The 24,086-nt window shown below is 49.2% G+C and overlaps 3 protein-coding genes and 1 long non-coding RNA gene across 7 annotated transcripts; 2 read left to right on the top strand and 2 right to left on the bottom strand.

Annotated features, from left to right (window-relative positions):
* Positions 1–3: 3 nt before the first annotated feature.
* papss2b (3'-phosphoadenosine 5'-phosphosulfate synthase 2b) lies at positions 4–6,382 on the top strand. The gene is made up of 12 exons (XM_084669333.1): positions 4–209; positions 1,223–1,337; positions 1,784–2,019; positions 2,302–2,440; positions 2,742–2,860; positions 3,157–3,270; positions 3,422–3,533; positions 3,623–3,828; positions 4,013–4,148; positions 4,324–4,592; positions 4,929–5,158; positions 5,501–6,382. The coding sequence occupies exons 1-12, from the start codon at positions 183–185 to the stop codon at positions 5,640–5,642; spliced, it is 1,845 nt and encodes a 614-aa protein (XP_084525459.1). The 5' UTR covers positions 4–182; the 3' UTR covers positions 5,643–6,382.
* On the bottom strand, positions 3,928–5,243 carry LOC146259986 (uncharacterized). The gene is made up of 2 exons (XR_014729444.1): positions 4,253–5,243; positions 3,928–4,117 (listed from the first exon to the last, which is right to left on the bottom strand). It is a non-coding gene; the product is annotated as an uncharacterized LOC146259986 (long non-coding RNA).
* On the bottom strand, positions 6,383–11,618 carry atad1b (ATPase family AAA domain containing 1b). 3 transcript variants are annotated; one of them, XM_084669340.1, is made up of 10 exons: positions 11,548–11,618; positions 10,914–11,099; positions 10,707–10,805; positions 10,454–10,574; positions 10,067–10,267; positions 9,767–9,873; positions 9,411–9,500; positions 9,163–9,213; positions 8,919–9,055; positions 6,383–8,625 (listed from the first exon to the last, which is right to left on the bottom strand). In XM_084669340.1, the coding sequence occupies exons 2-10, from the start codon at positions 11,085–11,087 to the stop codon at positions 8,505–8,507; spliced, it is 1,101 nt and encodes a 366-aa protein (XP_084525466.1). In that variant the 5' UTR covers positions 11,088–11,099; positions 11,548–11,618; the 3' UTR covers positions 6,383–8,504. The 3 variants fall into 3 exon arrangements, with proteins under 3 accessions (XP_084525466.1, XP_084525467.1, XP_084525468.1); XM_084669341.1 differs by lacking the exon at positions 11,548–11,618 and adding an exon at positions 11,426–11,546; XM_084669342.1 differs by lacking the exon at positions 11,548–11,618 and adding an exon at positions 11,488–11,546.
* A 1,227-nt stretch (positions 11,619–12,845) lies between these two features.
* ptenb (phosphatase and tensin homolog B) lies at positions 12,846–23,847 on the top strand. Of its 2 annotated transcripts, XM_084670034.1 has the most exons (10): positions 12,847–13,608; positions 14,507–14,591; positions 15,104–15,148; positions 15,289–15,332; positions 15,548–15,786; positions 15,997–16,138; positions 16,856–16,924; positions 17,588–17,754; positions 17,979–18,233; positions 18,413–23,847. In XM_084670034.1, the coding sequence occupies exons 1-10, from the start codon at positions 13,530–13,532 to the stop codon at positions 18,599–18,601; spliced, it is 1,314 nt and encodes a 437-aa protein (XP_084526160.1). In that variant the 5' UTR covers positions 12,847–13,529; the 3' UTR covers positions 18,602–23,847. The 2 variants fall into 2 exon arrangements, with proteins under 2 accessions (XP_084526161.1, XP_084526160.1); XM_084670035.1 differs by lacking the exon at positions 16,856–16,924 and having other exon boundaries at positions 12,846–13,608.
* Positions 23,848–24,086: the final 239 nt, after the last annotated feature.

Genomic DNA, 24,086 nt, shown 5'->3' with positions numbered 1-24,086 from the left:
TTCGGTGGGATTTGATGCAGGGAGGAAGGACGGAGGCAGGGCCAGGAGAATGCTACGTGTCCAGTGAAGGGCTTATTACACGCTGTTACCCAGGCGATTCATTACTACGGAATAGTTACCGATAAAACACGAAAATACCAAGGTCGACCAAAGCCTCGAGGTCTTTCTGCTAAAGTGGTGAGATGTCTGGGATTAAAAAGCAAAGGACGGTAAGTAGGCTAGGTGATGTCAGCTACTGGACTTGAAAAATACACTTCACCCGAAACAATTTTACTCGTTCGCTGTGAAAAGTTTGAGAATGAGATATAATCTATGACTTCATTCGTACAATATGGGTGTTTCGCAACATATTTTTCGGAAGTGAAAGTTCCGCTTTGATTATAGTAAAATGTTTATGGACCAATATCAAGTTAGGTCGATAATGAAGTTTACTGGCCAGTACAGACCAAACTCAGTAGGGTACAAACAGTGTGTCTACATTGAAATGTCCTTTTTGGAATTAAAAGCACTGAGACAACACTGGGAACGCGGCATACATTCCACATGTAGTTATTGGCTAATCATTTCAGTGACTTCCAGTGGTTTTTACTGGCTTGTTGCTGTAATATACAATTTAAACCCCTTGAGTTAAGACAATTCAAATACATTTATACCTAACAAGGGTTCATTGATGAACTGCGTCTGAATCGTCCATATTCATGTGGATTTGTGTGTGTGGTGGTGGTGGAGGGGTGGGGGGGGGGGGGGCGTAGGGGAGCGGAGGAGAGGAGAGAAAGAGGGAGAGAGAGAGATACGGTTCTGGCTCGGCCAGTACAGCTTCGTCACCCCTCCCCATTCTGTACATTCATCCAGCTCTGAGGCTGGGAGAGTGCCTCCACTGACTGAACTGGCTGGAGTTGACATATAGCTAGGACTGCTGCTAAACCGGATGAATAGGCCTGTTTGTTCTCCTGCTCTCTCACTCACTCTCCCTCCTTTCTCTCTTTCACTCTCTCCCTCCTCTCCTTCTTGTAATCTCTCTCTCCCTATTTCTCCCTCCCTGCTTTCCATGTGTTTCTTTCTTCCAACATTGTTTGCTCATTTGGAACAAGCAATTACATTATTTGACATCCAATTCATTTACCAGACGCTTTCATCCACATACAAACATTACACACATATGTACACTAACAGATATTTACACTCAGTGTATGTGTGTGTGTGTGTGTGTGTGTGAGATCAGGACCTCCAGAGAGCCACCAACGTGGTGTACCAGGCCCACCATGTGAGCAGGACCAAGCGAGGCCAGGTGGTGGGCACCAGAGGAGGCTTCAGAGGCTGCACTGTCTGGCTCACAGGTGGGCATCGACCTCAGTCTCTCCCGTCCCTGTACCCTGCGTCACAAGCCCAGCTCTCGGCCATTAGACCAAGAGGACAGTTTTGGGCTGGCAGGGTGGGAGCTGACAAACCAACCACCTCTGCTACACTTCTTGACCCAGAATCAAAACGCAACTCAAAATGTTGTCGATCCAAGCTGGATTTGATCACCTTTACATTTAGTCATTTATAAGACACTCTTATCCAGAGCGACTTACAGTAAGTACATGGGACTTTCCCCTGAGGCAAGTAGGGTAGTAGTGATCAGTTGTGCTACCTGTCTAGTTGAATTTACTCACGGTTAACGCCATGTCAAAACAGTCTTGTGTACTCGTCTGGGGGTTTGTCATTGGTTGGGAAGACCACAGAAAACAGAAGAAACTGGCTTCAGGTCAGCGGGCTAACATTGCCTGTGTGCCATCTCCAGGTCTGTCCGGAGCAGGGAAGACCACTGTGGGTTTTGCCCTGGAGGAGTACCTGGTGTCGCACGCCATCCCCTGCTATTCTCTGGACGGCGACAACATTCGCCACGGCCTCAACAGGAACCTGGGCTTCAGCGCCAACGACCGGGAGGAGAACATCCGCCGTGTGGCTGAGGTCGCCAAACTGTTTGCTGACGCCGGATTGGTCTGCATCACCAGCTTTATCTCCCCCTATACCAAGGTGAGCTGGGAGGGAGGGAGTCATGGATGGATGGAGGGGGAGAGAAGAAGTGAGGAAGGAAGAAAGGAAGAGAGGGAGTATTCTGAAGAATTCATGAATGGACAGATGAACTGAATTTGGTTGCGGTCCACAGATAATTTGGTTTTCTGTAGACTTCCCTTGAAAAGATTTTCAGATTCGAATGGATTCAAGTGTTATAACCCAGCTTTTCTCTTGTGCGTGTGTGCATGTTGGGTGCATGTTTGGTGCATGTTGTGCGTGTGTGCGTGTGTGTATGGGCAGGACCGTGCTGAGGCCAGGAGTGTTCATGACAGGTCAGGACTGCCGTTCTTCGAGGTGTTTGTGGACGCCCCTCTGGCCGTGTGTGAGAGTCGAGATGTCAAAGGCCTGTACAAGAAAGCCCGCGCTGGGGAGATCAAAGGTAGACACCCGCTCTGCTCCCCTCTAGTTCACCATCGCCTGGCCTGCCTGCAGACCCTAATGTTGCTATTTTGCATCATATGGGAATACTGTCCTCTGACTGTTAACGGAGACTTCATGAATTGAATAAGCCTGCTGTGTGCTCATATCTGGAGTATAGCTCAGCATTTGACTGCAGATCAAGAGGTTGCAGGTTCAAATCCCCCCTTGTGCCGTACCTCTCTTTAGAAAAAACTGTATGTTAAATGAATACTGGTTTTATTATTATTATTATAATGATGAACATGATATCTCCTCCCCAGGCTTCACAGGCATCGACTCCAGCTACGAGTGTCCGGAGGCCCCAGAGCTGGTGCTGAAGACGGGGGACATCTCTGTGGACGAGTGCATCCAACGTGTGGTGGAGCTGCTCAAGGAGCAGGTGGGTTGGGTTGCTTGCCATGATTACGCCTTGGTTACCATGCCTATTGCCTACCCCTGGTTACCATGACTACCCCCAGTCGTTGGGGGATGGCCTGGACCATGCTCGTCTCCAAGGCTACAGTTGTTATTATTGAGGGAAAACTCTTTTTGGTCTTCAGTGCCCCATTTACCTTCATCTCATGTACCCCCTGTAGTACCCTTAGGGGCGCACGTACCCCCATTTGAGAAACGAGGCTTTAGTTGTCTGTCCGTCTGGTCGCGCCTTGACCTGTGACCTCTGACCTGTATCTCCAGGGTATCGTGCCCACGGGGGTGACGGAGGAGGTGACAGAGCTGCTGGTGCCAGAGAACAAGCTGGACCTGGCGCTGAGCGACGCCAGCACGCTGCCCACCCTCGGCATCACCAAGGTAACTAGCCATATTCCATCCATGATCCCGTCCTGCTCCCCCCCCCCCCCCCATGACCCTGACTCTGTCGGCCTCCATCTCTTTGGCATCCCTGCCCACTTTATTGACCTTCCCCACCCTGCCCCCCCACAACCTCACCTCATCCCTCCAGCTGGACCTCCAGTGGGTGCAGGTTCTGGCCGAGGGCTGGGCCAGCCCCCTCAAAGGCTTCATGAGGGAGAGAGAGCTGCTCCAGGTGCTGCACTTCAACAACCTGCTTGATGGTAGGCTGTCCTGCAAGTATGTTCAAGGGTACTTCCTCATGCAACTTCAGTGGCTGACCCCGGAGTGCGCGCGTGTGTGTGTGTGTCAGGGGGGACCATCAATCTGTCCGTGCCTATCGTGCTGCCCGTGTCCAGTGAGGACAAGGAGAGGCTGGACGGCTGTGCTGCCTTCGCACTGCAGTACGCCGGGCGCCGCGTGGCCATCCTGCGGAACCCGGAGTTCTACGAACACCGCAAGGAGGAGCGCTGTGCCCGGCAGTGGGGAACCACCTGCCCTCAGCACCCCCACATCAAGGTGAGGGTGTGTGTGTGAAGGTGTGTGAGTGAGTGAGTGAGTGAGTGAGTGAGTGAGTGAGTGGACAAGAAACGGAAGATAAAGAGAGAGAAAGACAAATTGTGAGAGCGATGAAAAGCGATCTTTGTTATAAATGGAAACCTCTGCAAAACCCCAGAACGCTGAACAGACATATTTCTCGCAGATGATTATGGAGAGTGGCGATTGGCTGGTAGGTGGAGATCTGGAGGTCCTCGAGCGAATCAGATGGGGCGATGGTCTGGACCAGTACCGCCTCACTCCACGGGAGCTGAAGCAGAGGTTCAAAGAGATGAAAGCAGGTGACAGTACATCCATTCGAGTCCTCTTAACTACAAAGGCAGGAATCTCCGTGTGTGTGTGAATCGACAGGTGCATTTCTCAGACCCTCGATCTCCTGCTTTACCTTCGACGTGCACTCTCTTTGTACACCGCTTTGGATGATGACAAAAAAAAACACGTTTCCGCTCCCCCCAGACGCCGTCTTTGCCTTCCAGCTGCGTAACCCCGTCCACAACGGCCACGCCCTCCTGATGCAGGACACTCGGCGTCGGCTCCTGGAGCGCGGCTACCAGAACCCCGTGCTGCTGCTGCACCCGCTGGGGGGCTGGACCAAGGACGACGACGTCCCCCTGGCCTGGCGGATGAGGCAGCACGCCGCCGTGCTGGACGACGGCGTGCTGGATCCCGCCAGCACCATCGTGGCCATCTTCCCCTCGCCCATGATGTACGCCGGGCCCACTGAGGTGACTGCTCTCCTCCTCTTCCTCGTGGGTCTCTCACACAAGAGCGGACGCTGCACGGGGGGTTTGAATCCGGCCTTGGCCGTATTTCTCTCTCTCTCTGACTCTCTCTCTCTCTGTCTCTCTCTCTCTGCCTTTCCTGTCACACTTCACATGAACACTGTCCACTAAAGCCTGAAAAATGCTACCAAAATACATATAAAACAAAGGAAGCCACAACTCTCCATGACGCTATCAATAGAACGTGTAAGAAAATCGCTGTGGGTTTCAGTGGAACTCTCAATTTGCTTTGGTGTCGCTTATTTGGATTTCTTTTTTGTACTTTTCCGCTCTCATTAGGTCCAGTGGCATTGCCGGGCACGCATGATCGCAGGTGCCAACTTCTACATCGTAGGTCGCGACCCCGCCGGCATGCCTCACCCCTCAACCAATCAGGACCTGTACGAGCCCACCCACGGAGCCAAGGTCCTGACCATGGCTCCCGGCCTCACCTCCCTAGAGATCATCCCTTTCAGGGTGGCAGCCTATAACAAGACCAAGAAGGCCATGGACTTCTACGACAAGGACAAGTATGTCTGCTTTACTGTGTCTGCACTCATAGCTGTAGACGCAAGAGGATACATTCCGTACCCAAGGGCTTTTGATAACCTCTCATCCCCCTCACCGTGCTCCCCTCCCTTTCCCTCCCCCGGTCTCATCTCCTCTACTGTCCTCCCCTGCCGGCTTCACTCCTCCCCTCCCTCTCCTCCACCCCTCCCCTCACTCCCTATCCCTTCTCCTCCACCCTTTCCCTCACTCCTCCCTCTCCCTTCTCCTCCACCCCTCCCCTCACTCCTCCCCTCCCTTCTCCACCCCTCCCCACACTCCTCCCCTCCCTCTCCGTTCTCCTCCACCCCTCACTCCCTCCACAGACACGAGGAATTTGAATTCATCTCGGGAACAAAGATGAGGAGGCTGGCTCGCAGCGGGGAGAACCCCCCGGATGGCTTCATGGCCATGAAGGCCTGGAAGGTTCTGACTGAGTACTACAGCTCCTTAAACAAAGACAAGTGAACACACACACACCAAGGGTCTCACACACACGGGCTCACACGGTACAAGCAAGTTCTTTCTCTCACACACACACACACACACACTCCATCCCACATACGCGAACACATACGACCACATGATACCACATACACACTCCATTTTATATATTCTTATCTATACTGAAGTTACTGAGGTCTAGGGGTCTAAGGATACTGTACACCAGTAGTGAATCATGTACTGTATAAGTCACTTGTGATTGAAATTCTAGTTTTATACTGTAAGGTGCATTTTAATCAACTATAATGAACTGGAAATCATCTGGTTTGTAATTGGACCAAACTGAATCTACATATAATTTATTATCTAATAGTATGTATTTTGTGCAAAATGACAAAGGCTTGCCAGAATGAGTGTGAATGTTTTAAAATATAGTTTTATGCGTATGGCTTGTTTTTGTCTGGGGATAATATCTCACGTCTAAGGTGCTTAGTACAGATAGACGGTTTCGATGTTGCGCTACCATGCTCAACTGAATGAACTAAGTGGGAAAATGTAATCATTGTACTGTGGGATAACTACCAAGTAAAGAAAGTGTGTCAAAGGGTTTTCAAGCAGCCTATGTCAGACATTTATATAAATGTATATTTATCAAACAATGCCATGGTGCCTTACATTTCAATGCCAATATACGGTATAAATATGCAATATTTTTAAGATCCTTACTAATAAAAGCTAATGATAAAAGCTAATATGGACCTACATTCAAATGTATTGTTTTATTTCAGCTTTCATCAGAATCCAGACTCAAACATCTCCATGTTAACATAAAATTGTCTGAAACAAAAAGTCAGACAATACTTCAAATCTGTTATTAATCAAATTCAGAAACATCTTAACACCATTATATTACATATCCACAAGTAAACAAGTAAATATAAAATAAGTCAAAACTTAACATAATTCTCTACACTCTCTCTCACACACAGAGAATGTCTATGGAGATATTGCTCATCCATGTCATCCACATTCATTGGCAAATAATCCATATGACATTGTATTAAATGTACAGTGAACAGATGCTAATCTCTGAGAAGCACAGGAGAATCATGTTACGTAGGTTCTCTACGTTCCATTAGCCTGGTTCTACTGACCGTTACAATGATCAACCATTCATGACAGGATGATGAGCCTGATCATGCTGATGTATGGCCAGACTAGAAGAGAGGCAGGGCAGAGGGAGAGGCAGGAGAAGAGGCAGAGCAGGTGAAGAAGCAAGTCAGGAGATGAGGCTGGGGGAGAGGCAAGGAAGGAGAAGAGGCAAGGAAGGAGAAGAGGCTGAGGGAGAGAGCAGGGCAGGGCAAGAGGCCGAGGCAGGGCAGGGGAAGAGGCATACATGCAGCTGTCACTCACTCTGCCCTGTCCTTAACCAACAGTCCTCAACAATCTGTCCTCATCAACCGAGGGGGAGGAGGGCAGAGTGCTGAGAGCTGATGGGCTGGCTGGCTCGATGAAACGCACATACACACGACTGATCCCACTTCTAGCTGTGAGGGCGCCCAACTGTGTCGTCAGCCACCTGACCGGTACAAACAGAAAGAAACAGCTTTGCCAGTCATAACCACATCCACACAACCCAACTCGTCTGACCAGTTCTTCAAGACACATGATGAATAAATACCTGTAACGACTATGTAGGCTCTGGCCTTTCAATTCACCACCTACAATTACTAACTAGCAACATCAGCTAGCTATCAGCTAGGGTACAGCCTGGCCAGGCTAGCACTGAGTCACTATGAACTACCAAAAGGCCATGGAGCTGTAAACCTGCCCGGAGCATGTCGTTTGTCCCTTTGTCCTGTTGACTACCGACAGCAGAAAGAGACACTGCATTTCACAATGTAGTCGAGAACAAAAAAGTAACATGCATGATATAAATTATTCTTATTCATAGTCCAACGCAAGGACCTGACGTGCTATACAAGCAGCTCTGACCAACTAAACAGAAAAACAAGAACTGCGCCTCATTTGAAGAATACGCCCCACAGTTAAAAGTGATTTTAAAAAAGTGGCACATTATATTCACGACATTCCTTTTTTTGACATTATGTACAACGTTCTTCTAGAGCTTCAACTGAACGTGTTCTTAGTCCTGATGTTCCAAACCTCCTGTGGAGATTCAACCCATTTCAAACAAAAACAGCCTCCCATTCCCAACGGAACAAGCCCCGCCTCCACGCCACACACCTCCAGCAAAGCCTTCTGGAGGAGACCAGGTGGAGGGCAGGTGAACACCATACCGTGTGGGTCAGCATAGTTCTTATCAGTTCAGTTATTCTAAGTAGGATAATGGGTGTGTGTGTGTGTGCATGTGTGAAGGGGCTGGGGGGCGGGGGGCTAGACCAGTATTGCTGTGGTGAGTGGCTCGGCTAGATCGCCAGGGAGGACTACAGTCTCAACACATGCCACAATCCTGCCAGAGAAGGTGTCTGAACAGCCCATGACCCGTCAGCATAATCACGTAGTCCTACCGGACCTATACATCCAGTCAACTGGGATGAACGCTGGTTATGACAATATCAGATTTGGAGGAAAGCAGTGATAGTGAGATTATCCACCTACATCACTGTCCAATGTGTATAGACACAAACAGGTCAGATAGTATTAAGTGATATCCCTGTTATTTGTGGGTGATGGATTGAACCCCCCAGGAATGTTCCAGATGTCACAAAGCAAGTTTACCAGGTGAACACTGCAGGCCCAACATACCAGAGAGCTGTATATAGCCATGTGTGAGTGACTGATAGCTAGCTGGCTAGGTATGTGGGGGTCCTGCTTGGTAATTCCCCAGGTACTACAGCCCCCAGCTCCCCCCTCCAGGCTAGCTCAGTCCAGCGCAGCGTGCATGAGGACGCCCTGGCCCCCCGCAGACTTGGACTTCTTCATCTTCTGGAAGGCTTTCTGCAGGTCCTGCTGCTGGATGGGTCGTATGTGGTCCTCATCCAGACTGGGGAGGGCAGAGAGAGGGCAGAGAGGGAGAGAGAGAGACAGAGAGAGAGAGAGAGAGAGAGGGCAGAGAGAGAGAGAGAGGGCAGAGAGAGAGAGAGACCAAGGGCGGGCAACACAGTTAGGAACCATAACGAATATGAACAGCACTTTGCATATAAATGGCAAGATGCAAAACCATTTGAACCACTGATCCAAACCAGAGCTGAAGTTCTAGCTGTTCGTGGTCCTCCAGTGTTCCAGTAACATCAAACCAGGAGAGGCAGGAGGAAGATGAGGAGCATGCGGCGGTACCTGTCGTTGACGTGGCTGTTGTGGATGAAGTCTCGCACGCAGAGCAGCGCCGCGTCGCGACACATCTCCCTGAGATCACTCCCAGAGAAGCCGTCCGTGTCCTTGGCGATGTCGCCCAGGTCGACCTCCGTGTCCACCTGGTAACAAAGAGAGGAGTGGGGGGGGGGTTAAACTAGACACCCAGGAGCAAGCGCAAGGGGCAGGGTGTGACCAGGAGGGGGGGGGGGCGGTCTGGGTCACTCACGCTCTCGTTCTCCAGGATGAGCTTCAGAACTTCTTCCCTCTGTCTGACGTTCTGCAACCAGGGAAACCACAAAACGTGGGATCAGTCCCGTTTGAAGGGATTTCCTCAAACAAATAAACCTGGCCATGATAAGAAAATGGCCTATTGATAAGACGTGCACACGGAGAGCAGGCTTAGGCCTAGACCAGGCTCGACCCATGCGCGGACCCCAGGCCTGTGTGCTTGGTGTGGGCATGTTTACCACTCACAGGCTGGTTGATGTGGAAGCGGGTGGGCATCCTCCTGAGAATGGCCGAGTCCAGGTCCTGAGGACGATTGGTGGCCCCCATAATGATCACCTGACACACACAGTTTACACATGGTCCTTCACCATCAGAATTGAAGCTGTATTCTAACATCGCCTTTCCTTATCCATCTTCCTGTCACACAATACCAGACCCCAAGGCAATGACAATACAGGTTTCCCCCCACTGAAACATTCTGATTTACACACTGAACCTACACAAACAAGTTCATCCACATAGATCTCCATAAGGCTGCCGGTTTAGGGGTTTACGCCCAGATTCAGGCCTGAGCCCTGGGCGAGACAGCTACCTAGACCCACCTGGCAGTTGTAGTCTGTGTCCAGCCCATCCCACAGGCTCATGAACTGGGCCTTCATCATGGCTGTGGCCTCATGGTCTGAACTGGACCGGCTTCTCAGGAACGAGTCTGGAACAACAACAACGAGAGTCAAAGTTGTCAACAAACAACATTGGAAAAGGCAGTGGTAAACAGGACACCATCCTATGTCGGCGTCAACGCCCAAGCCTTCGGTCGAGCCGCCCACCGGGGCCTGTTCACCAGTGCCTCTCAAGGGACAGACAGGGAGGGGGAGGGTCTGTGCTGAGCACGGCCGACACACCTATCTCGTCTATGAAGATGATGGAGGGCTGCAGCTTCATGGCCAGGGAGAAGACGGCAGCAGCCAGCTTCTGGGATTCGCCGTACCACTTGTCCGTCAAGGTGGACGGCTGCAGGTTGATGAAGCGGAAGCCCGCCTCTTTGGCCGTTGCCTTGGCGATCAGCGTCTTGCCACAGCCTGGGGGGCCGTACAGCAGAACGCCTGGTGGCAGAGAGGAGTGGTTAGAAGCTCCAACTAGCTCCAATATAACCCGGACAGGATCTATGACTAACAGTTGCTTATCCAGCATATTTCACCAGTGTGAATCACAGCTGCTCTTAAGCAGGACACATTACACGTATACTGTGTGTGTGTGTGGGTGTGTGTGTGTGTGTGTGTGTGTTTCACCTTTAGGGGGCTGAAGCAGCCTGGATCCCTCAAACAGGTGTCTTTTCTGAATGGGCAGTATGACCGTGTCTTTAAGTTCATTGATGACGTCATCCAGACCAGCAATGTCGCTCCAGGTAATCTGAGAACAGGACAGGAACCAGTTTGGGTTGCACGTGTGCAATGTGAATCACCCAACAAGTATTGAAGAGAGATGTTGACTGTGTTTTCCTTCCAGAGCTACTGAGCACTGTAGCCAGATCCCCTCTCTCACCTGCATGGTTAGAGGATCCACCAGGTGAGCAGCAATGCTCATCTCGTATTCTGACAGCTTGACATTCTGCACGCCAATCTGCTTCATGAGCTTCTCAGCCTGCCAGAGAGAACACAGTGCTCTGTCAAGAGGGAGAACATTGGGCTGTCCAGTCCCATTCCTCTAACTGACTATGGTTGTAAGCCCCACCACATTCACCCAACTCACCTGCTTCTGTGCCTCAACCTTCTGCTTTCTGGTGGGGTCAATGGCGTCGACCATCCACTTAATGGTGAAGTAGGTGACTGCTCCAAATATAGTCAGCCGGAATATAAGTCCTATTACTTCATTCCGACCCAACGGCCGGGCGATGTTCTCGGTGGGAATCTCTTTGAGCACCATCTTGTCAGAGACCTGGAAAAAGAAAGAATGCTAAACTGCATTCACTCCACACTGTTGCTGCTAGCCATCTATGCCGGTGATGATGTTTGAGAGTGCGATTGAAATGTTTAGGTTGTCGATAACATGACTCAACGGGCATGTGTGAGTAAAATGCGATTAACAACGTAAGGTTATAGGTAACAGAGTTTGGTTGTTGTATAGATAAACGTATCGTTTTGTTTTGTTCGAAATATTACGAAAGCGAAAGTCTGATACTGTTAGCTAGCTTTGACCTTCCTGAGCACCATGCAGCGTGACACATATAGACATCAGGCCAGCTGTTCTTAAGTGACAAATACCTTTCAAATCGAATCACTTGTTAAATTATGAGTATACACATATAACTAAGACGCCGACATACACATTTTGTGGGGAAAACGATTCAAGATTCACAGTAGCAAGAAATCGAGCTGTCACTCACCTCGGCAAATTAGATGCTTCCTTGTTGTCTCACCTCCCCGAATTTCCCATCCATGGTATTTGTTGTTGCCCCCTATCGGTTTGGAGTGGACTCTTAAGATTTGGATCTGACAGAACATTTCCTTTTTATGGTAGAAACCTCGATGATCAATTAGTAAAGCACTCCTAAATAATGTTTTATTTATTGAAGGTCACTCACTAACATCCATTATACAGCGCATTGCAGAATTAATCAACTTTAAAAATGACATCCCCACTACGCATCTGCGTTACAAATCAACACGGTAGATGGAGCTATAACACAACACGTCGGACCTGTCCCCATCTCACCTGTATAGTTCCAGTCTGCGTAGACAAGAGAATGGTCAGAAATCATTGGACAATGCACACATTGACTGCACTGGCCAGAGAGAAGAATACCAGTTTTATCAGCTACTTATCTTGACTTCTTGTCGTTCTTTAGTCAGATCAAATTTAAACTGGTTGATTGTCAACAAGTCACAAAGTAATTGGAGCATAGAATGTAGTTAGAAATGTAGTTATGTCCAACATAAATGTTACTGACTATTGTGTGTAAATGTGTAGGTTATTCCATGTCATTTACGGTGACTGACAGGTATGCTACATTCTCCAGGCAGGATTGTTCATGTATTTGTAGCCAATGTGTAATGTAGCTCAGGGACACAATACCTAGATGTTAGACATAGGCTACCGTGCTTAAAAGGCTGGTTACATAATGAAAAGTCAGATATGTCACCATGAATACAGAATGAAAAATTGGAAACTTCCCCAATTACGAAACACGTGACTTCAGTACAGCTCTTTGTACAATGTTCTTCCGCAGTTCAAAGAAAGAAATATGGAATTTTAAATTAATAAGACTAATGCAGAATGGCATCGTGGTTATGATTTCAATTGCCGATTTATGATGCATTATTCAACTGATTGTATGAACGGAATATGTATCAGGAACTAGTCTACATTGCGGCATGATATTTTGTAGCCTTTTTCAATTGGAACGGAAGCCATGGAAGTGGCAGTTTGCTTTGCGAGTGTAGCTCTAGGTTGGGTTGCCAGATTGAATAATTTCCCGATTATTTTCAGGACATTGTGCCAATAAGATCATATTGAGATGGCTTATATTAATGACAGAGTAAAATGAGAATACATGCTCATATGTATGTAAAAATTATCAAACAATCCAAATCATCAAACAAAAATTGGTCTGGATTCTTTAGTATGCTGTGCATGTTTTGTGTCTGACACTAAAACGGCTGGAACGTATTCATCAAACCTGGCAACACGTCTAGAGAAACGAGTCAGTTAGCGAGCTCGCTAGGAAAGGGACGTGTCAGTGAAGAAAGGTAGCTAGCTAGCGTAGTTTAAATTTTTTAAATCCACACAGAGCTGCAATTTTCAGGTGGAGACTGTCAATTTTTCTTTAAATATATTACGTGGACCGTTTAAACAGAGGACTCAACAGTAGTTCGTTATGTTTCTGTCTGGCGGAGTCGACATGTTAGCTCGTAGCTAGTGGTAGCTAATGTTGGCTAGACTCGCTGCCTGCTAGCATATGCGTTCTATAGCTGTGCCTGTGTCAATCAGTATTTCTGGGAAAGGAAAGTCGGAGAGGCTTCTCTCCGCTATTCTATCTTAATCACGGCGGCTTTGACAAAATCAGAGACTTGGGACTCTTTTGAAATACAACATTTTGGAAGCTGGATCATTCCTAACCTATTTATTGTGGAGTGTTTTGTATCAAATCGTGGGGTCCGGGAAGCCGGGCCTGCAGTGGAGAAACGGAGTAAGGCCCATGACCCAGTAGGAGAAGAAGCCATTGGCATTCTAGTTAGCTACTACTACTAGCTAACTGTCAACGGACAGCGGGTTTTCGGGGAATATATTTTTTTTTTTGGCAGTGGTTCGTTCAGAGGCAAAATACTTTCTTTTAATTTAAAAACCCTAAAGACTCCAGCCACAGATATGGCTGCAATAATAAAGGAAATCGTCAGTCGAAATAAAAGAAGATACCAAGAAGATGGCTTTGACTTGGACTTGACCTGTATCCTTTTTATTCAATGCAGTTCAATGGCTTGCTAGATGGCGTAGCTGATTTCTCCAGTTTGGCTTCAGCTCTAGTTAGTAACCTGTATATAAGTCTGTTGGTAATGCATTAGCTAGTTGGATATCCTGTATTGTAGTTGAGTGATTGTCTATAGATATTTTACCAGATGGTCCACACGGTTTACTGAGTATCCATAACCTGGTAACGTAACATATTATGCAATTAATAACACAATTTGTAATGGTAAATAACGAGATTTTGCATTTTGGGTTTTGCTGCACAACGGCATGGGTGTCGGTCAGCTTTTTCTTTCGTATCCATCAACCTCGTTATTGTCATTAATTGCATCAGCTGGAACAAGAATGTTAGCTTGCTAGCTTACTCGTTGTAAAGTGCCGTGGCTCCAGCTGATTGACGATGAGACACGTGGAATTGTTGTTTAAAACAGGCTTAGCTTCATGTCCTGTGAAATACAAAATATATTGCCTATGTGTTGGAATTGACTGTAGTAACGACGATACGAATGAGTATTCTGTGACATACGCCGACGCCATAGTTATTCTGTCGTGTCTGAAGGCAAGTTAACTAGTCAGACTAATATCTCCGGTTAGACACATTTTGTTGCAACAGCCTCTGATGTCATGCTTAAGTGCTCTGTTCACGTGTCATGAGAGTAGTGTGTCAGGTGTATTATGTGTATTAGATTTTAATGGCCGATATAAAGCACACTTATTACCATGACCTATCATGGTTGTCATTTCAGATATACCCACTTGCATTAGGTACGCTGGTATTAAGGTTGTGTAAAATGGAATATATGCCGTTGCGTAGCATGCATGCTCTGTTGTGACTGGCTGTAAGATCAATTCCATGTTTCCTTCACTGTTGCTGTCAGATATTTATCCCAACATCATAGCGATGGGCTTTCCTGCCGAGAGACTTGAGGGTGTTTACAGAAACAACATTGATGACGTTGTTCGGTGAGTTTCTCTGTGTGTGTGTGAGAAAAAAAAGACAAATAATTGCAGCCAGTAGTTTTATAATGTGGGCCAACTTCTGAAGTTTGCATGACATTTGAATGCATACCATTTCAGTAGTGAAGTTGAATACTACAATGTACTGGTAATTTCTATAGTTTTGTGCAGAAAATAGCTAAATGCAGTAAAAAAGATATGCCCAGTTGATGATAGATGATCACGTCATATTAAAGCAATAATGGAGGACATTGTTTGGATTGAATTGTTTTCCAATCCAAATCAAATGTGTATGTCAAAGTAAAGTGGCTGAGCGGTTAGGGAATCCGGCTAGTAATCTGAAGGTTGCCAGTTCGATTCCCGGCCATGCAATATGATTCCCCTGAGGCAAGGCACCCTACTTGCCTCGGGGGAATGTCCCCGTACTTACTGTATGTCACTCTGGATAAGATCTGCTAAATGACTCTGTCAAATGTATCTCTGGACAGGAAATGAACACCTCTTTTCTTTTTCCATAGATTTCTGGACTCGAAACACAAAAATCACTACAAGATCTATAATCTGTAAGAACTCTTACTCATTAGTGCACCTGTTGTGTGTGTGTGTGTGTGTGTGTGTGTGGTAACGATGACCCTAATCAGTAGTACATCCAAATAAAGCAGTTCCCTATCTATATGTAAAATGTTCCATCTCGTCCTTTCAGATGTGCAGAACGCCACTATGATACTACGAAGTTCAACTGCCGTGGTAAGACACACACACATACACGGCTACATGGCTGTGATGCATGCATGACACAATCACACCGATGGTATTGTCAAACTAAACTCCACCACCCCAAACATCTTCCCCTCCATGATCTCTCCCCCCACCCCTCTGCCTCCCCAATGTTCTCTCCTCCCCCTCTCCTGCCACCCCATCTGTCCCTCCCACCCTGCTCCCCCCCCCCCCCCCGTCTCCAGTTGCACAGTATCCGTTTGAGGATCACAACCCCCCCCAGCTGGAGCTGATCAAGCCCTTCTGTGAGGACCTGGACAAGTGGCTGAGCGAGGACGAGAACCACGTGGCGGCCATCCACTGCAAGGCCGGGAAAGGGCGCACGGGGGTGATGATCTGTGCCTACCTGCTGCACCGCGCCAAGTTTGGGGAAGCTCAGGAGGCCCTCGACTTCTACGGGGAGGTCAGGACCAGAGACAAGAAGGTAGGGGACTCACTCACACACTCACTCACTCACTCTCACACCCACTCATTCACTCACTCATTCACTCACTCACAGACACACACACCACAGAGGTAAAGATACAAGTTGTCCATAGATGTTTGACCATCAGTATCAGATGTCCAGAATCAATGCATCCAGTGATGACGACCTCTCCACAGAGAGTGTAACCTTGTGTGCGTGTGTGTCCAGGGTGTGACGATCCCCAGCCAGAGGCGCTACGTGTACTATTACAGCTACCTGCTCCACCACCACCTGGAGTACAAGCCCGTGGCCCTGTTGTTCCACAAGATGGTCTTTGAGACTGTCCCCATGTTCAGTGGAGGGACCTGCAGTAAGTCCTCTACTCTCTCTCCCTCTCTCTCCTCCTTTCGGGTCCTTTTCACCTGTTCCTCTCCCTTCATCCTCACCTGGGCTGCCCTAACAGTCTCTCTGCTCGCGTGTTTGGGAGTCCGTGCGGTCTGGTCTGCGTGCGGCGTGCCGCATGCAGCCCCCAGGCGTGGCACGTGTGCAGTCTTCACTTCCTGCTCCCTGGCAAGCTGACATAAACCACCATAACGGCTGGAAATGCCACACACCTCTACCTGGCTGCTCTTTCACGTTCTTTTGACACGTTCTCCCACTGTCCTTCTGAAAGGCCCTATTCTGAACCTCGTCTCTCTCACACACATACACACCCCACCGCCAGGACATGGTCAGATCGCATACCTCATACTCTGTGGGTGGATATTGAGAAACCCTCCCCTGATGGGACAGTAAAGGAATTACCCCCCCCCCCCCCCCCCATGGGAGCAGCCGGTCGTGTCGGTGGTTGCTCTGTAAAACCCAAACAGACTGGAGCTGTCTCCTGTGCACGTTGACCTGACGAGGCCAGCCCCGTGCCAATAAGGTTTATTTATGAGTGGCAGCGAGCAGGCTGTGCATGTGTGTTCTCTGGCCCCCGTTGACCCCCAGCATCCCAGTTAAATTCAGGTCTGCAGCAGTGTGTGTGTGTGTTTGTGTGCGTGCGTCTGTATGCGTGCGTGTATGTTAACTTCTCTCTCTCTCCAAGGGGACTCTTCAGTTAAAAACAAGAGCGAGCAGATGCCTCATGGCTTTCGAAAAGGGAATTGGCACTGGGGTAAAAATCCGCTTTTCATCGCATCCTCATATCACACACATGTCAAAGCAAAAGTCAACGTGTCGCCCGATAGGCTGAAACATGTGTGCCGGACTAAAACCACTGCACCAATGGCAGCTGCCTGTCAGAATAGGGCCCCTGGCATGCCTCTCTCTCTGTCTCCTCCTTGTAACCTCCGTCTCTGGTGGTGGGACATCCATGTTTCTGAATCCAAGACCCTCTCTCTACTCTCTCTCTACTCTATCTTCTCTCTCTACTCTCTCCTCTCTCTACTCTATCCATTCTCTCTACTCTCTCCCTACTCTCTCCTCTCTCTACTATCTCTCTCTCTCTCTCTCTCTCTCTCTCTCTCTCTCTCTGCCTGGCCTCTCAACGCCAAAACTAGTTGTTGTCACTACCAGACCTAGCTCCCCATGTACCACACTAGCTATTTTCAGATACTTGGGGGTGTGTTTGATTTGTTTTGTCTGACCAGTAGCGCCATCTCTTGAGGTGAACCCCGCCTCACTCGGTGCACCGAGTCAGCTAAATCGAGCACACCACAAGTATACGCTAGCATCTTAGGAAATATGTTGACCCATGTCTGGTGGCAGCTATTTGTTGTTGTTGTTGTTGACACGCTTCTAACTGTTGTTGTTGTTGTTGTGCTGCGCCTCCCTCCAGACCCCCAGTTTGTGGTCTACCAGTTAAAGGTTAAGATCCACACCTCCAACCCGGTCCACACGCGCAGGGAGGAGAAGTACATGTTCTTTGAGTTCCCCCAGCCTCTGCCGGTGTGCGGGGACATCAAGGTGGAGTTCTTCCACAAACAGAACAAGATGATGAAGAAGGTACGTGTAGACGGGACCTTCCCGCCAAAGAGGACCTCGTGTCTAGTTGTGAAAAATGTTGGGTTTTAATGGGTGTGTGTGTGTGGGGGGGGGGGTGGGTTTACGCTTTGGATTAGGAGGGGTGTGCGTGCGTTCAAGTGTCATCTTCCCTCTTATTCATCTTTTCCCTCCCTCTGCTCTGTCTCCTTCTGCCTACAACCCCCGCCCCCCTTTTTCCCCACTAGGACAAAATGTTTCACTTCTGGGTGAACACCTTCTTCATCCCCTGGCCGGAGGAGAAGGCCGAGAAGCAGGAGAACTCTGACAAGGTGGAGAACGGCAGCGTGGCCGTGGGCCGGGAGGCCGAGGCCACCCAGGCGCTGGGGGGCGAGGCGGCCCCGGAGAACGACCGGGACTTCCTGGTCCTCTCCCTAACCAAGAACGACCTGGACAAGGCAAACAAGGACAAGGCCAACAGATACTTCTCCCCCAACTTCAAGGTCAGGACTTCAGATCCTCAGCCCAGTTTTCTGTCATTTCCCCCCCCCCCCCCCAGGAGACGTTCCCATTGAAGCTGTACTTGACAAACTTGTTGTTTACCTCAAGTGAAGTTGCACTTGGCGAACTTGTTAACTTCAGGCGGAGCTGCAGTTGACTAACTTGCTGTCGTTTATCTCAGGTGAAGCTGTACTTCACCAAGACCGTGGAGGAGGGGGCGAACTCTGAGGCCAGCAGCACCTCCACCTCCGTCACGCCGGACGCCAGCGACAATGAGCCCGACCATTACCGCTACTCCGACACCACGGACTCCGACCCCGAGAACGAGCCGTTCGACGAGGAACACCATACTCAGATCACCAAGGTCTGAGGCCTGGTGCAGCAGCCTGGCACAGCAGCAGCCTGGCGCAGCAGGCAGCCCGCGGACAATTGTACGGACGGACGGACAGAGGAATAAATAAAGAAAAAAGAAAGGAAAAAAAAAAAAGAGGAAAACTTGAATATAAACTACAAAACAGACAAGTAACTTCTCCTCCCCCCTTGCCTAGGGAATCTGTATGACAGTTATACCCCGACCTCCGGCTTTAGGAAACCATAATGCTGACCAATTTGACTCTTTTTTTTTCTTTTTTCTTTTTTTCTCGTCTCCTCCTTCCCTCCTTTCTTCATGCAAGAGCGTTGCCAGAGATTCACACTGGGGGAATTCAGTTTGAGGAGAGGTTGTTGTTGTTGTTGTAAACCCCCCCCCCCCCCAACCCCCCCTCTCTCTCTGAGGCTAGAGTGGGACCCTACAGAATGGAATGTTTAACTAGGCTGGAGACGGTCTGGGAGAGAGAATGTACGAGAGAGAGAGACAGAGAGACACAGAGAGAGAGAGAGAGAGATCTGCTCATTGGATTATCCGGATGTTCAGCAGTTTCATCTTCTGTGGAATACAAACCCATGGCCAGTGCTTCTGTCACCTTCGACACCCTCTGGACCCCGAGCCCCATCCCCTTTGGACAAACACACACACACACACACACACGCAGCTCTTATCCCTGCGCCCCCCCCACCATCCTACCTACTGTGAATGCTTTGTAGTGCAGACAGTCCATCACACACGTGTTCGTCGGCGCGATGGACCCCGTATGGTGGAGTCCCTCAGTCCAATGTATAATTGTTATATTCACCATGATTATTCATATTATGAAGCTATCTAACAAGTGTCCATTCCTACTCTGTGTAGGCTTGTGTTGAAGGTAAGCAGAGAAACATTCGCCTATGTGTCGTTGGTGTTTTTACATTAAGGTAAATAATATAAACTAGCTATACACAGCAGGGAAGTCACTTGTGTTGCAATAATGTTAACACTATTAGGGTTCAACAGACAACACATTGTGCATGACAACATTATTGGAATCAGTGTCCATCTTGTTCAATTCATTGTATTGTTTTTCTTTTAACAAGAAAAGAAAACTATTTCCTAAAATGTCATTTTGCAAGGTGATTGAATCCACCCAGGTGGCAAAGATGTCATAACTCAGTTTTCTGTTTTGGGTAGGGTCATGTGGGGGGGGGGGGGTGGGGGTCAAAGACATCTCTGAACTCCCACAATGCAACGGTTCATTGGCACAGTCTTGGTGACGAGTCACACAGAACCGCGTCGTAATCAGTGCCTCCCTCACTCAATCATGTGTTTTGAGGGAAGGGAATCTTTTTGTTTTTCTTTCTCGTTTCTGTAGACTTTTTACAAATATCTACTAAGTGTCCAGCTCCCTTCCATCACAGCCCAGTCCTAGCATCAGACCCTGCATCACTGTTCCTGCGCAAGACTCCCTCCTTTGTCTCTGGGCCCACGTTCATTTTCCACGGACTGAACCATAATTTTTATTTTTTTTGAAAGCAATGTCGCCGAGCACCGGCGCGCTCCAGCTGGCCGGCCGGCGCGGTCCCTTCCTGGGTGGGCCCCCGGCTACGAGCAGATCCCCAGGCCAGAGACGGAGGAGGCAGGCCGAGGTATTGAATGTAACCCTTCACCTCTGAGCTGATCCTGGAGCAGTGATGCACGGTCTCGGAGTAGACCCACAGGGGCGAGAGGGTGTGTGGGTGGGGGATCTCTGTAGTTTCTGTACAGCCGGGAGCGTCACTCCGCCTGCACTGGGGGTGGTGCCCCCCCCCCCCCAAGCTAGGTGCTCTAGAACAACCACTCTTGGGATCTGCAGCAACCTTCTAGGGGTGTTTCCCATGGTGCAGTTCAGTTTGGAACAGTGACTTTCTACCCTGCAGGGTCCAGTGACGTCACAATGGGATGGGATCAGCCAGGAGTTGTCCTTTCTGCTATCGTCTAGTCTAGACCCTCCCCTTCCAGGATTCCTTGTGTTCCGGACATTCCATGCGGATCGCATCCCAGTTGACGCCTGGAAACCCTGCCAGGCGTCTTTCCAACCAAGGTGCTCACTAACTGCCAAACTACATCTGTAGAAACGTCCCGCGAAAACAACACAGGGGTCGAGAGCCCCGTGCCTGGCTCCTGGTGCCTGGCTCCTGGCTCCTGGTGCCTGGCTCCTGGTGCCTGGCTCCTGGCTCCTGGTGCCTGGCTCCTGGTGCCTGGCTCCTGGTGCCTGGCTCCTGGTGCCTGGCTCCTGGTGCCTGGCTCCTGGTGCCTGGCTCCTGGTGCCTGGCTCCTGGTGCCTGGCTCCTGGTGCCTGGCTCCTGGTGCCTGGCTCCTGGTGCCTGGCTCCTGGTGCCTGGCTCCTGGTGCCTGGCTCCTGGTGCCTGGCTCCTGGTGCCTGGCTCCTGGTGCCTGGCTCCTGGTGCCTGGCTCCTGGTGCCTGGCTCCTGGTGCCTGGCTCCTGGTGCCTGGCTCCTGGTGCCTGGCTCCTGGTGCTCCTGGTGCTTGTGCATATACACTCTCTTACTCTCCACAAGGCCGGTCCGTGGTATCTCTCTGTGATCTCGTACAGGTGCTGTCCTTATCTGACTGGGTCTCTCTTCTCTCTCATATCTTCCTGTCTTCTCTAATTCTATCTTGTCTCTTTTCCTTTTCTTAAAAAAAAAACCCACAAAAAAAAAACATACAGGTGTCATTCCGTTACGGAATGAGAACAGTGCAGCTACAGGTTTTACCGAAATTCTCGCGCTTGCTTCGGAAATATGAAAACTCCTCCTATATATGAGAATATTTAGATATGTATCGTTTCTTTTTAAGCATGCCAAAATTGTAGTTTGTGCCTGCTGGCCGGTGGGGGAAGTGCTGGGCCGGTGGGAAGGACAAAACGACAACAACAAAAGACAATACGACAGTTTGTCCATGTCTCCTCCTGCTGGAGTTGGGCTCCTGTCAGCGGAAGGCTCCTCCATCAGACGGGCTGGCACCTGGCGGCACTGTCAGGCCAGGTGGCCGTGACACCCAACAGCCCATGAGTCTATCAGGACTGGGGAAGCCTCTGACCCGAACCCCCCCCCCCCCCCCACACCCGGCCTTCAGGCCGCGGGGCAGAATTGAGCAGGCTCATTTCAGGCGGTTACATTTACTGGGAACTCACCCCCCCCCCCCCCACCCCCCTTCTACGTTTCCTTGCTCCCCCAAATGATGGCACTTTTTTAATTTTATTTTTAAGCCGGAACGTTAAGAGATTGTGTCTTTTTTAAGACGGGAGCTCCTCTCACCAAGCCCACCCAACCTGCCCTCGTGACTGGCATCGGGTCGACACACTCTGTTCCCTCGCATTCTTTTGTTTTCCTCGTTTGTCCACCAGCCAACCCAGAAACACTTAATCTAGGATGTTCTCTTTTATTTCTGTTTACACTTAATTACATCACTGAACCTGCCAAAAGTAAGCTCAATCTTTTTGTTGATTTTGTTTGTTTTGATTTTTTTCTCCCTCTCTTTTCTGTTTGTTGTTTTCTGTGTGTTGAGGGCCTATGGGAGGTATTCTTTGCCTTACTTGAAGTTGACAATGCCTACTGCTTCTGTCCACAACTCCGTCTCTCTCTGTCTCTCTCTCTGTCTCTATCTCTCTCTGTCCATCCGTCTCCCTTTCAGCCCAGGCACTGACTTGATGCTTCAAGTACCTATTTAAAGCTACTATGACTAGAGCAACATAATTGGACTAGACTTTTGCACTGTTCCAGGTTTTCGCAGGGTTTCAGTCAGTGGTCCACAGTATTCTGTCTGTAGTTGTTTATTTCTCCGTTGTCCCCCCCCCCCCCCTCGGTATATGAACCTGTCTAGCTGTCTTAGTGAGAGATGGATGTGGACTGGTCCAGCCAGCTAGCGTACCCCAATAACTCTGTACCCACACACCCCATATACAAACAACCATGTTCTTTTGACTGAAAGTGTCCTGATCCCCCTCCCCCTATCTTTTATCCCTTTTTTTTTTTTTTTTTTTATAAAACAAAATAAAAACTGTAAAAATGAGATTTATTTATGACAGTATTCCTATGTACCGTGGTGGAGGGTGTGTATATGATCTGCTGTAGGCCCCTTGGCTCCGCCTCTCAAACACCAGACAACAAGCTAACAGTCGAATCCAGGGAGCCATCCCATTGGGCAGAATCCATCCAGGGCAGCCATTGGTCAGGAGCCTAGACCAGGCCTCAAGTGGGAAGCCGAAATCCCATTGGTCAGCGAGGGAGTGTGTCTGAGATCTACCATTGGCTGGGAGCCTAGACGAGGGCCTATCCTCAGACACATCCACCTGCATGGAGACTTAATGTTGCCACGTGACAGTACTGTCAGACTGAACAGTGTAGGGTGACGTGGTTTCCCAGTCAGCTCCGTGGCGCGTGGCAGCCATGCTCAGACTGCTGTGGACTCACAGACAGCATCAGCTATATTTCAGCTTTAAATAAATACAAAACAAACAAAAAAAAAAAAAACTTAAATCATCGTCATGGTGTCAGTGTGTAGGTTTGTGTCACTAGTTTTGAGCTGATATGTGCAATATGATCTACTGATGCCTGTGGTTGCCACAAAAGTGCCTTTCGTTTTACCTGTCCAGATCAAAACGGAAGTACTGTTCATGCAGAGGGGAACGGGCCAAGCTGTGCTCTAAATCAATCAGGCTCTACCTGCCGACACGGACATGGCCCACACTGGCTCCTGGCAAGGGGGTGCTTTGATTTAAATCACCACATGTACCAGGCGGACGGGGCTTGCGCTTCAGGAACGGTTAAACAAAAACAAACAAGGTTCCAGTTTTCTCTCAGCGAGTGCACCTGGCTAGACGAATCCAACTGACCCCAAATCTTTTCATGGTTTTTCTATTTGGTTTTGATTCTTTTCCCTCCCCCTGGGTTTTGGTGAATGCAGCGGCCTGCACAGCCATGCTCTTGTCCTGCTCTCTCCTGTCTTTCACAGAGAAACAGCCTTATCCTGCTGAGCCGGTCACATACGGCTGCTGTTCTCGTGCCGCAGTAGCTCTCTGTGTGTGTGTGTGTGTGTGTGCGCGTGCGGGTGTGTGTGCGCGTGTGTGTGCAGCGCTATGCACTGATAAATACACAACCAACCATGTATGGAGACAAAAACGTGTACAGGTTCTAATTATGCTCATACAAATCATATGTCTGTTTGTTACTGTGTGTAAACTGCCCTTTATCTTAGTGTCATAAACTTCACATAAATCCAAACGTCTCGTTGTGTTTGTCGGTTTTACGGTTACTGGGACGCATCCTATCACAGACCTGAACTGCTCTGCACAGAGAAAGAGGGGGAGGGGGGGGGGGAACGGAAGGGGAGGGATGACCAGGGTTGTGGTTTGAGGGCTCACGGACAGGTAGAAGGCCAATGAGGGCCCAGTAGAGTCACCTCAGCTTGGGGTTCCAAACTCCTCCAGTCTGGAGACGGATGGACAAGGGAGGGGAAGAGA

The sequence above is a fragment of the Hypomesus nipponensis genome, chromosome 13, assembly GCF_054491055.1.
Source record: "Hypomesus nipponensis isolate SF chromosome 13, ASM5449105v1, whole genome shotgun sequence".
Taxonomy (NCBI): Eukaryota; Metazoa; Chordata; class Actinopteri; order Osmeriformes; family Osmeridae; genus Hypomesus; species Hypomesus nipponensis.
This window is presented reverse-complemented; position numbering and strand designations above follow the sequence as displayed.

What these genes read in the sequence shown, in the direction of transcription:
- ptenb (XM_084670034.1), top strand. Translation starts at nt 13,530, where the DNA reads ATGGCTGCAATAATAAAGGAAATCGTCAGTCGAAATAAAAGAAGATAC. An exon ending in AAAAGGGAATTGGCACTGGG is followed by an intron (nt 16,925 to 17,587) that starts GTAAAAATCCGC and finishes GCCTCCCTCCAG; the next exon opens with ACCCCCAGTTTGTGGTCTAC. An exon ending in AGAACAAGATGATGAAGAAG is followed by an intron (nt 17,755 to 17,978) that starts GTACGTGTAGAC and finishes TTTCCCCACTAG; the next exon opens with GACAAAATGTTTCACTTCTG.
- atad1b (XM_084669340.1), bottom strand. Translation starts at nt 11,087, where the DNA reads ATGGTGCTCAAAGAGATTCCCACCGAGAACATCGCCCGGCCGTTGGGT. An exon ending in TGGATCCTCTAACCATGCAG is followed by an intron (nt 10,575 to 10,706) that starts GTGAGAGAGGGG and finishes TCCTGTTCTCAG; the next exon opens with ATTACCTGGAGCGACATTGC. An exon ending in AACAGCCACGTCAACGACAG is followed by an intron (nt 8,626 to 8,918) that starts GTACCGCCGCAT and finishes TGCCCTCCCCAG; the next exon opens with TCTGGATGAGGACCACATAC.
- papss2b (XM_084669333.1), top strand. Translation starts at nt 183, where the DNA reads ATGTCTGGGATTAAAAAGCAAAGGACG. An exon ending in TGGAGCTGCTCAAGGAGCAG is followed by an intron (nt 2,861 to 3,156) that starts GTGGGTTGGGTT and finishes CTGTATCTCCAG; the next exon opens with GGTATCGTGCCCACGGGGGT. An exon ending in CTCAGCACCCCCACATCAAG is followed by an intron (nt 3,829 to 4,012) that starts GTGAGGGTGTGT and finishes TATTTCTCGCAG; the next exon opens with ATGATTATGGAGAGTGGCGA.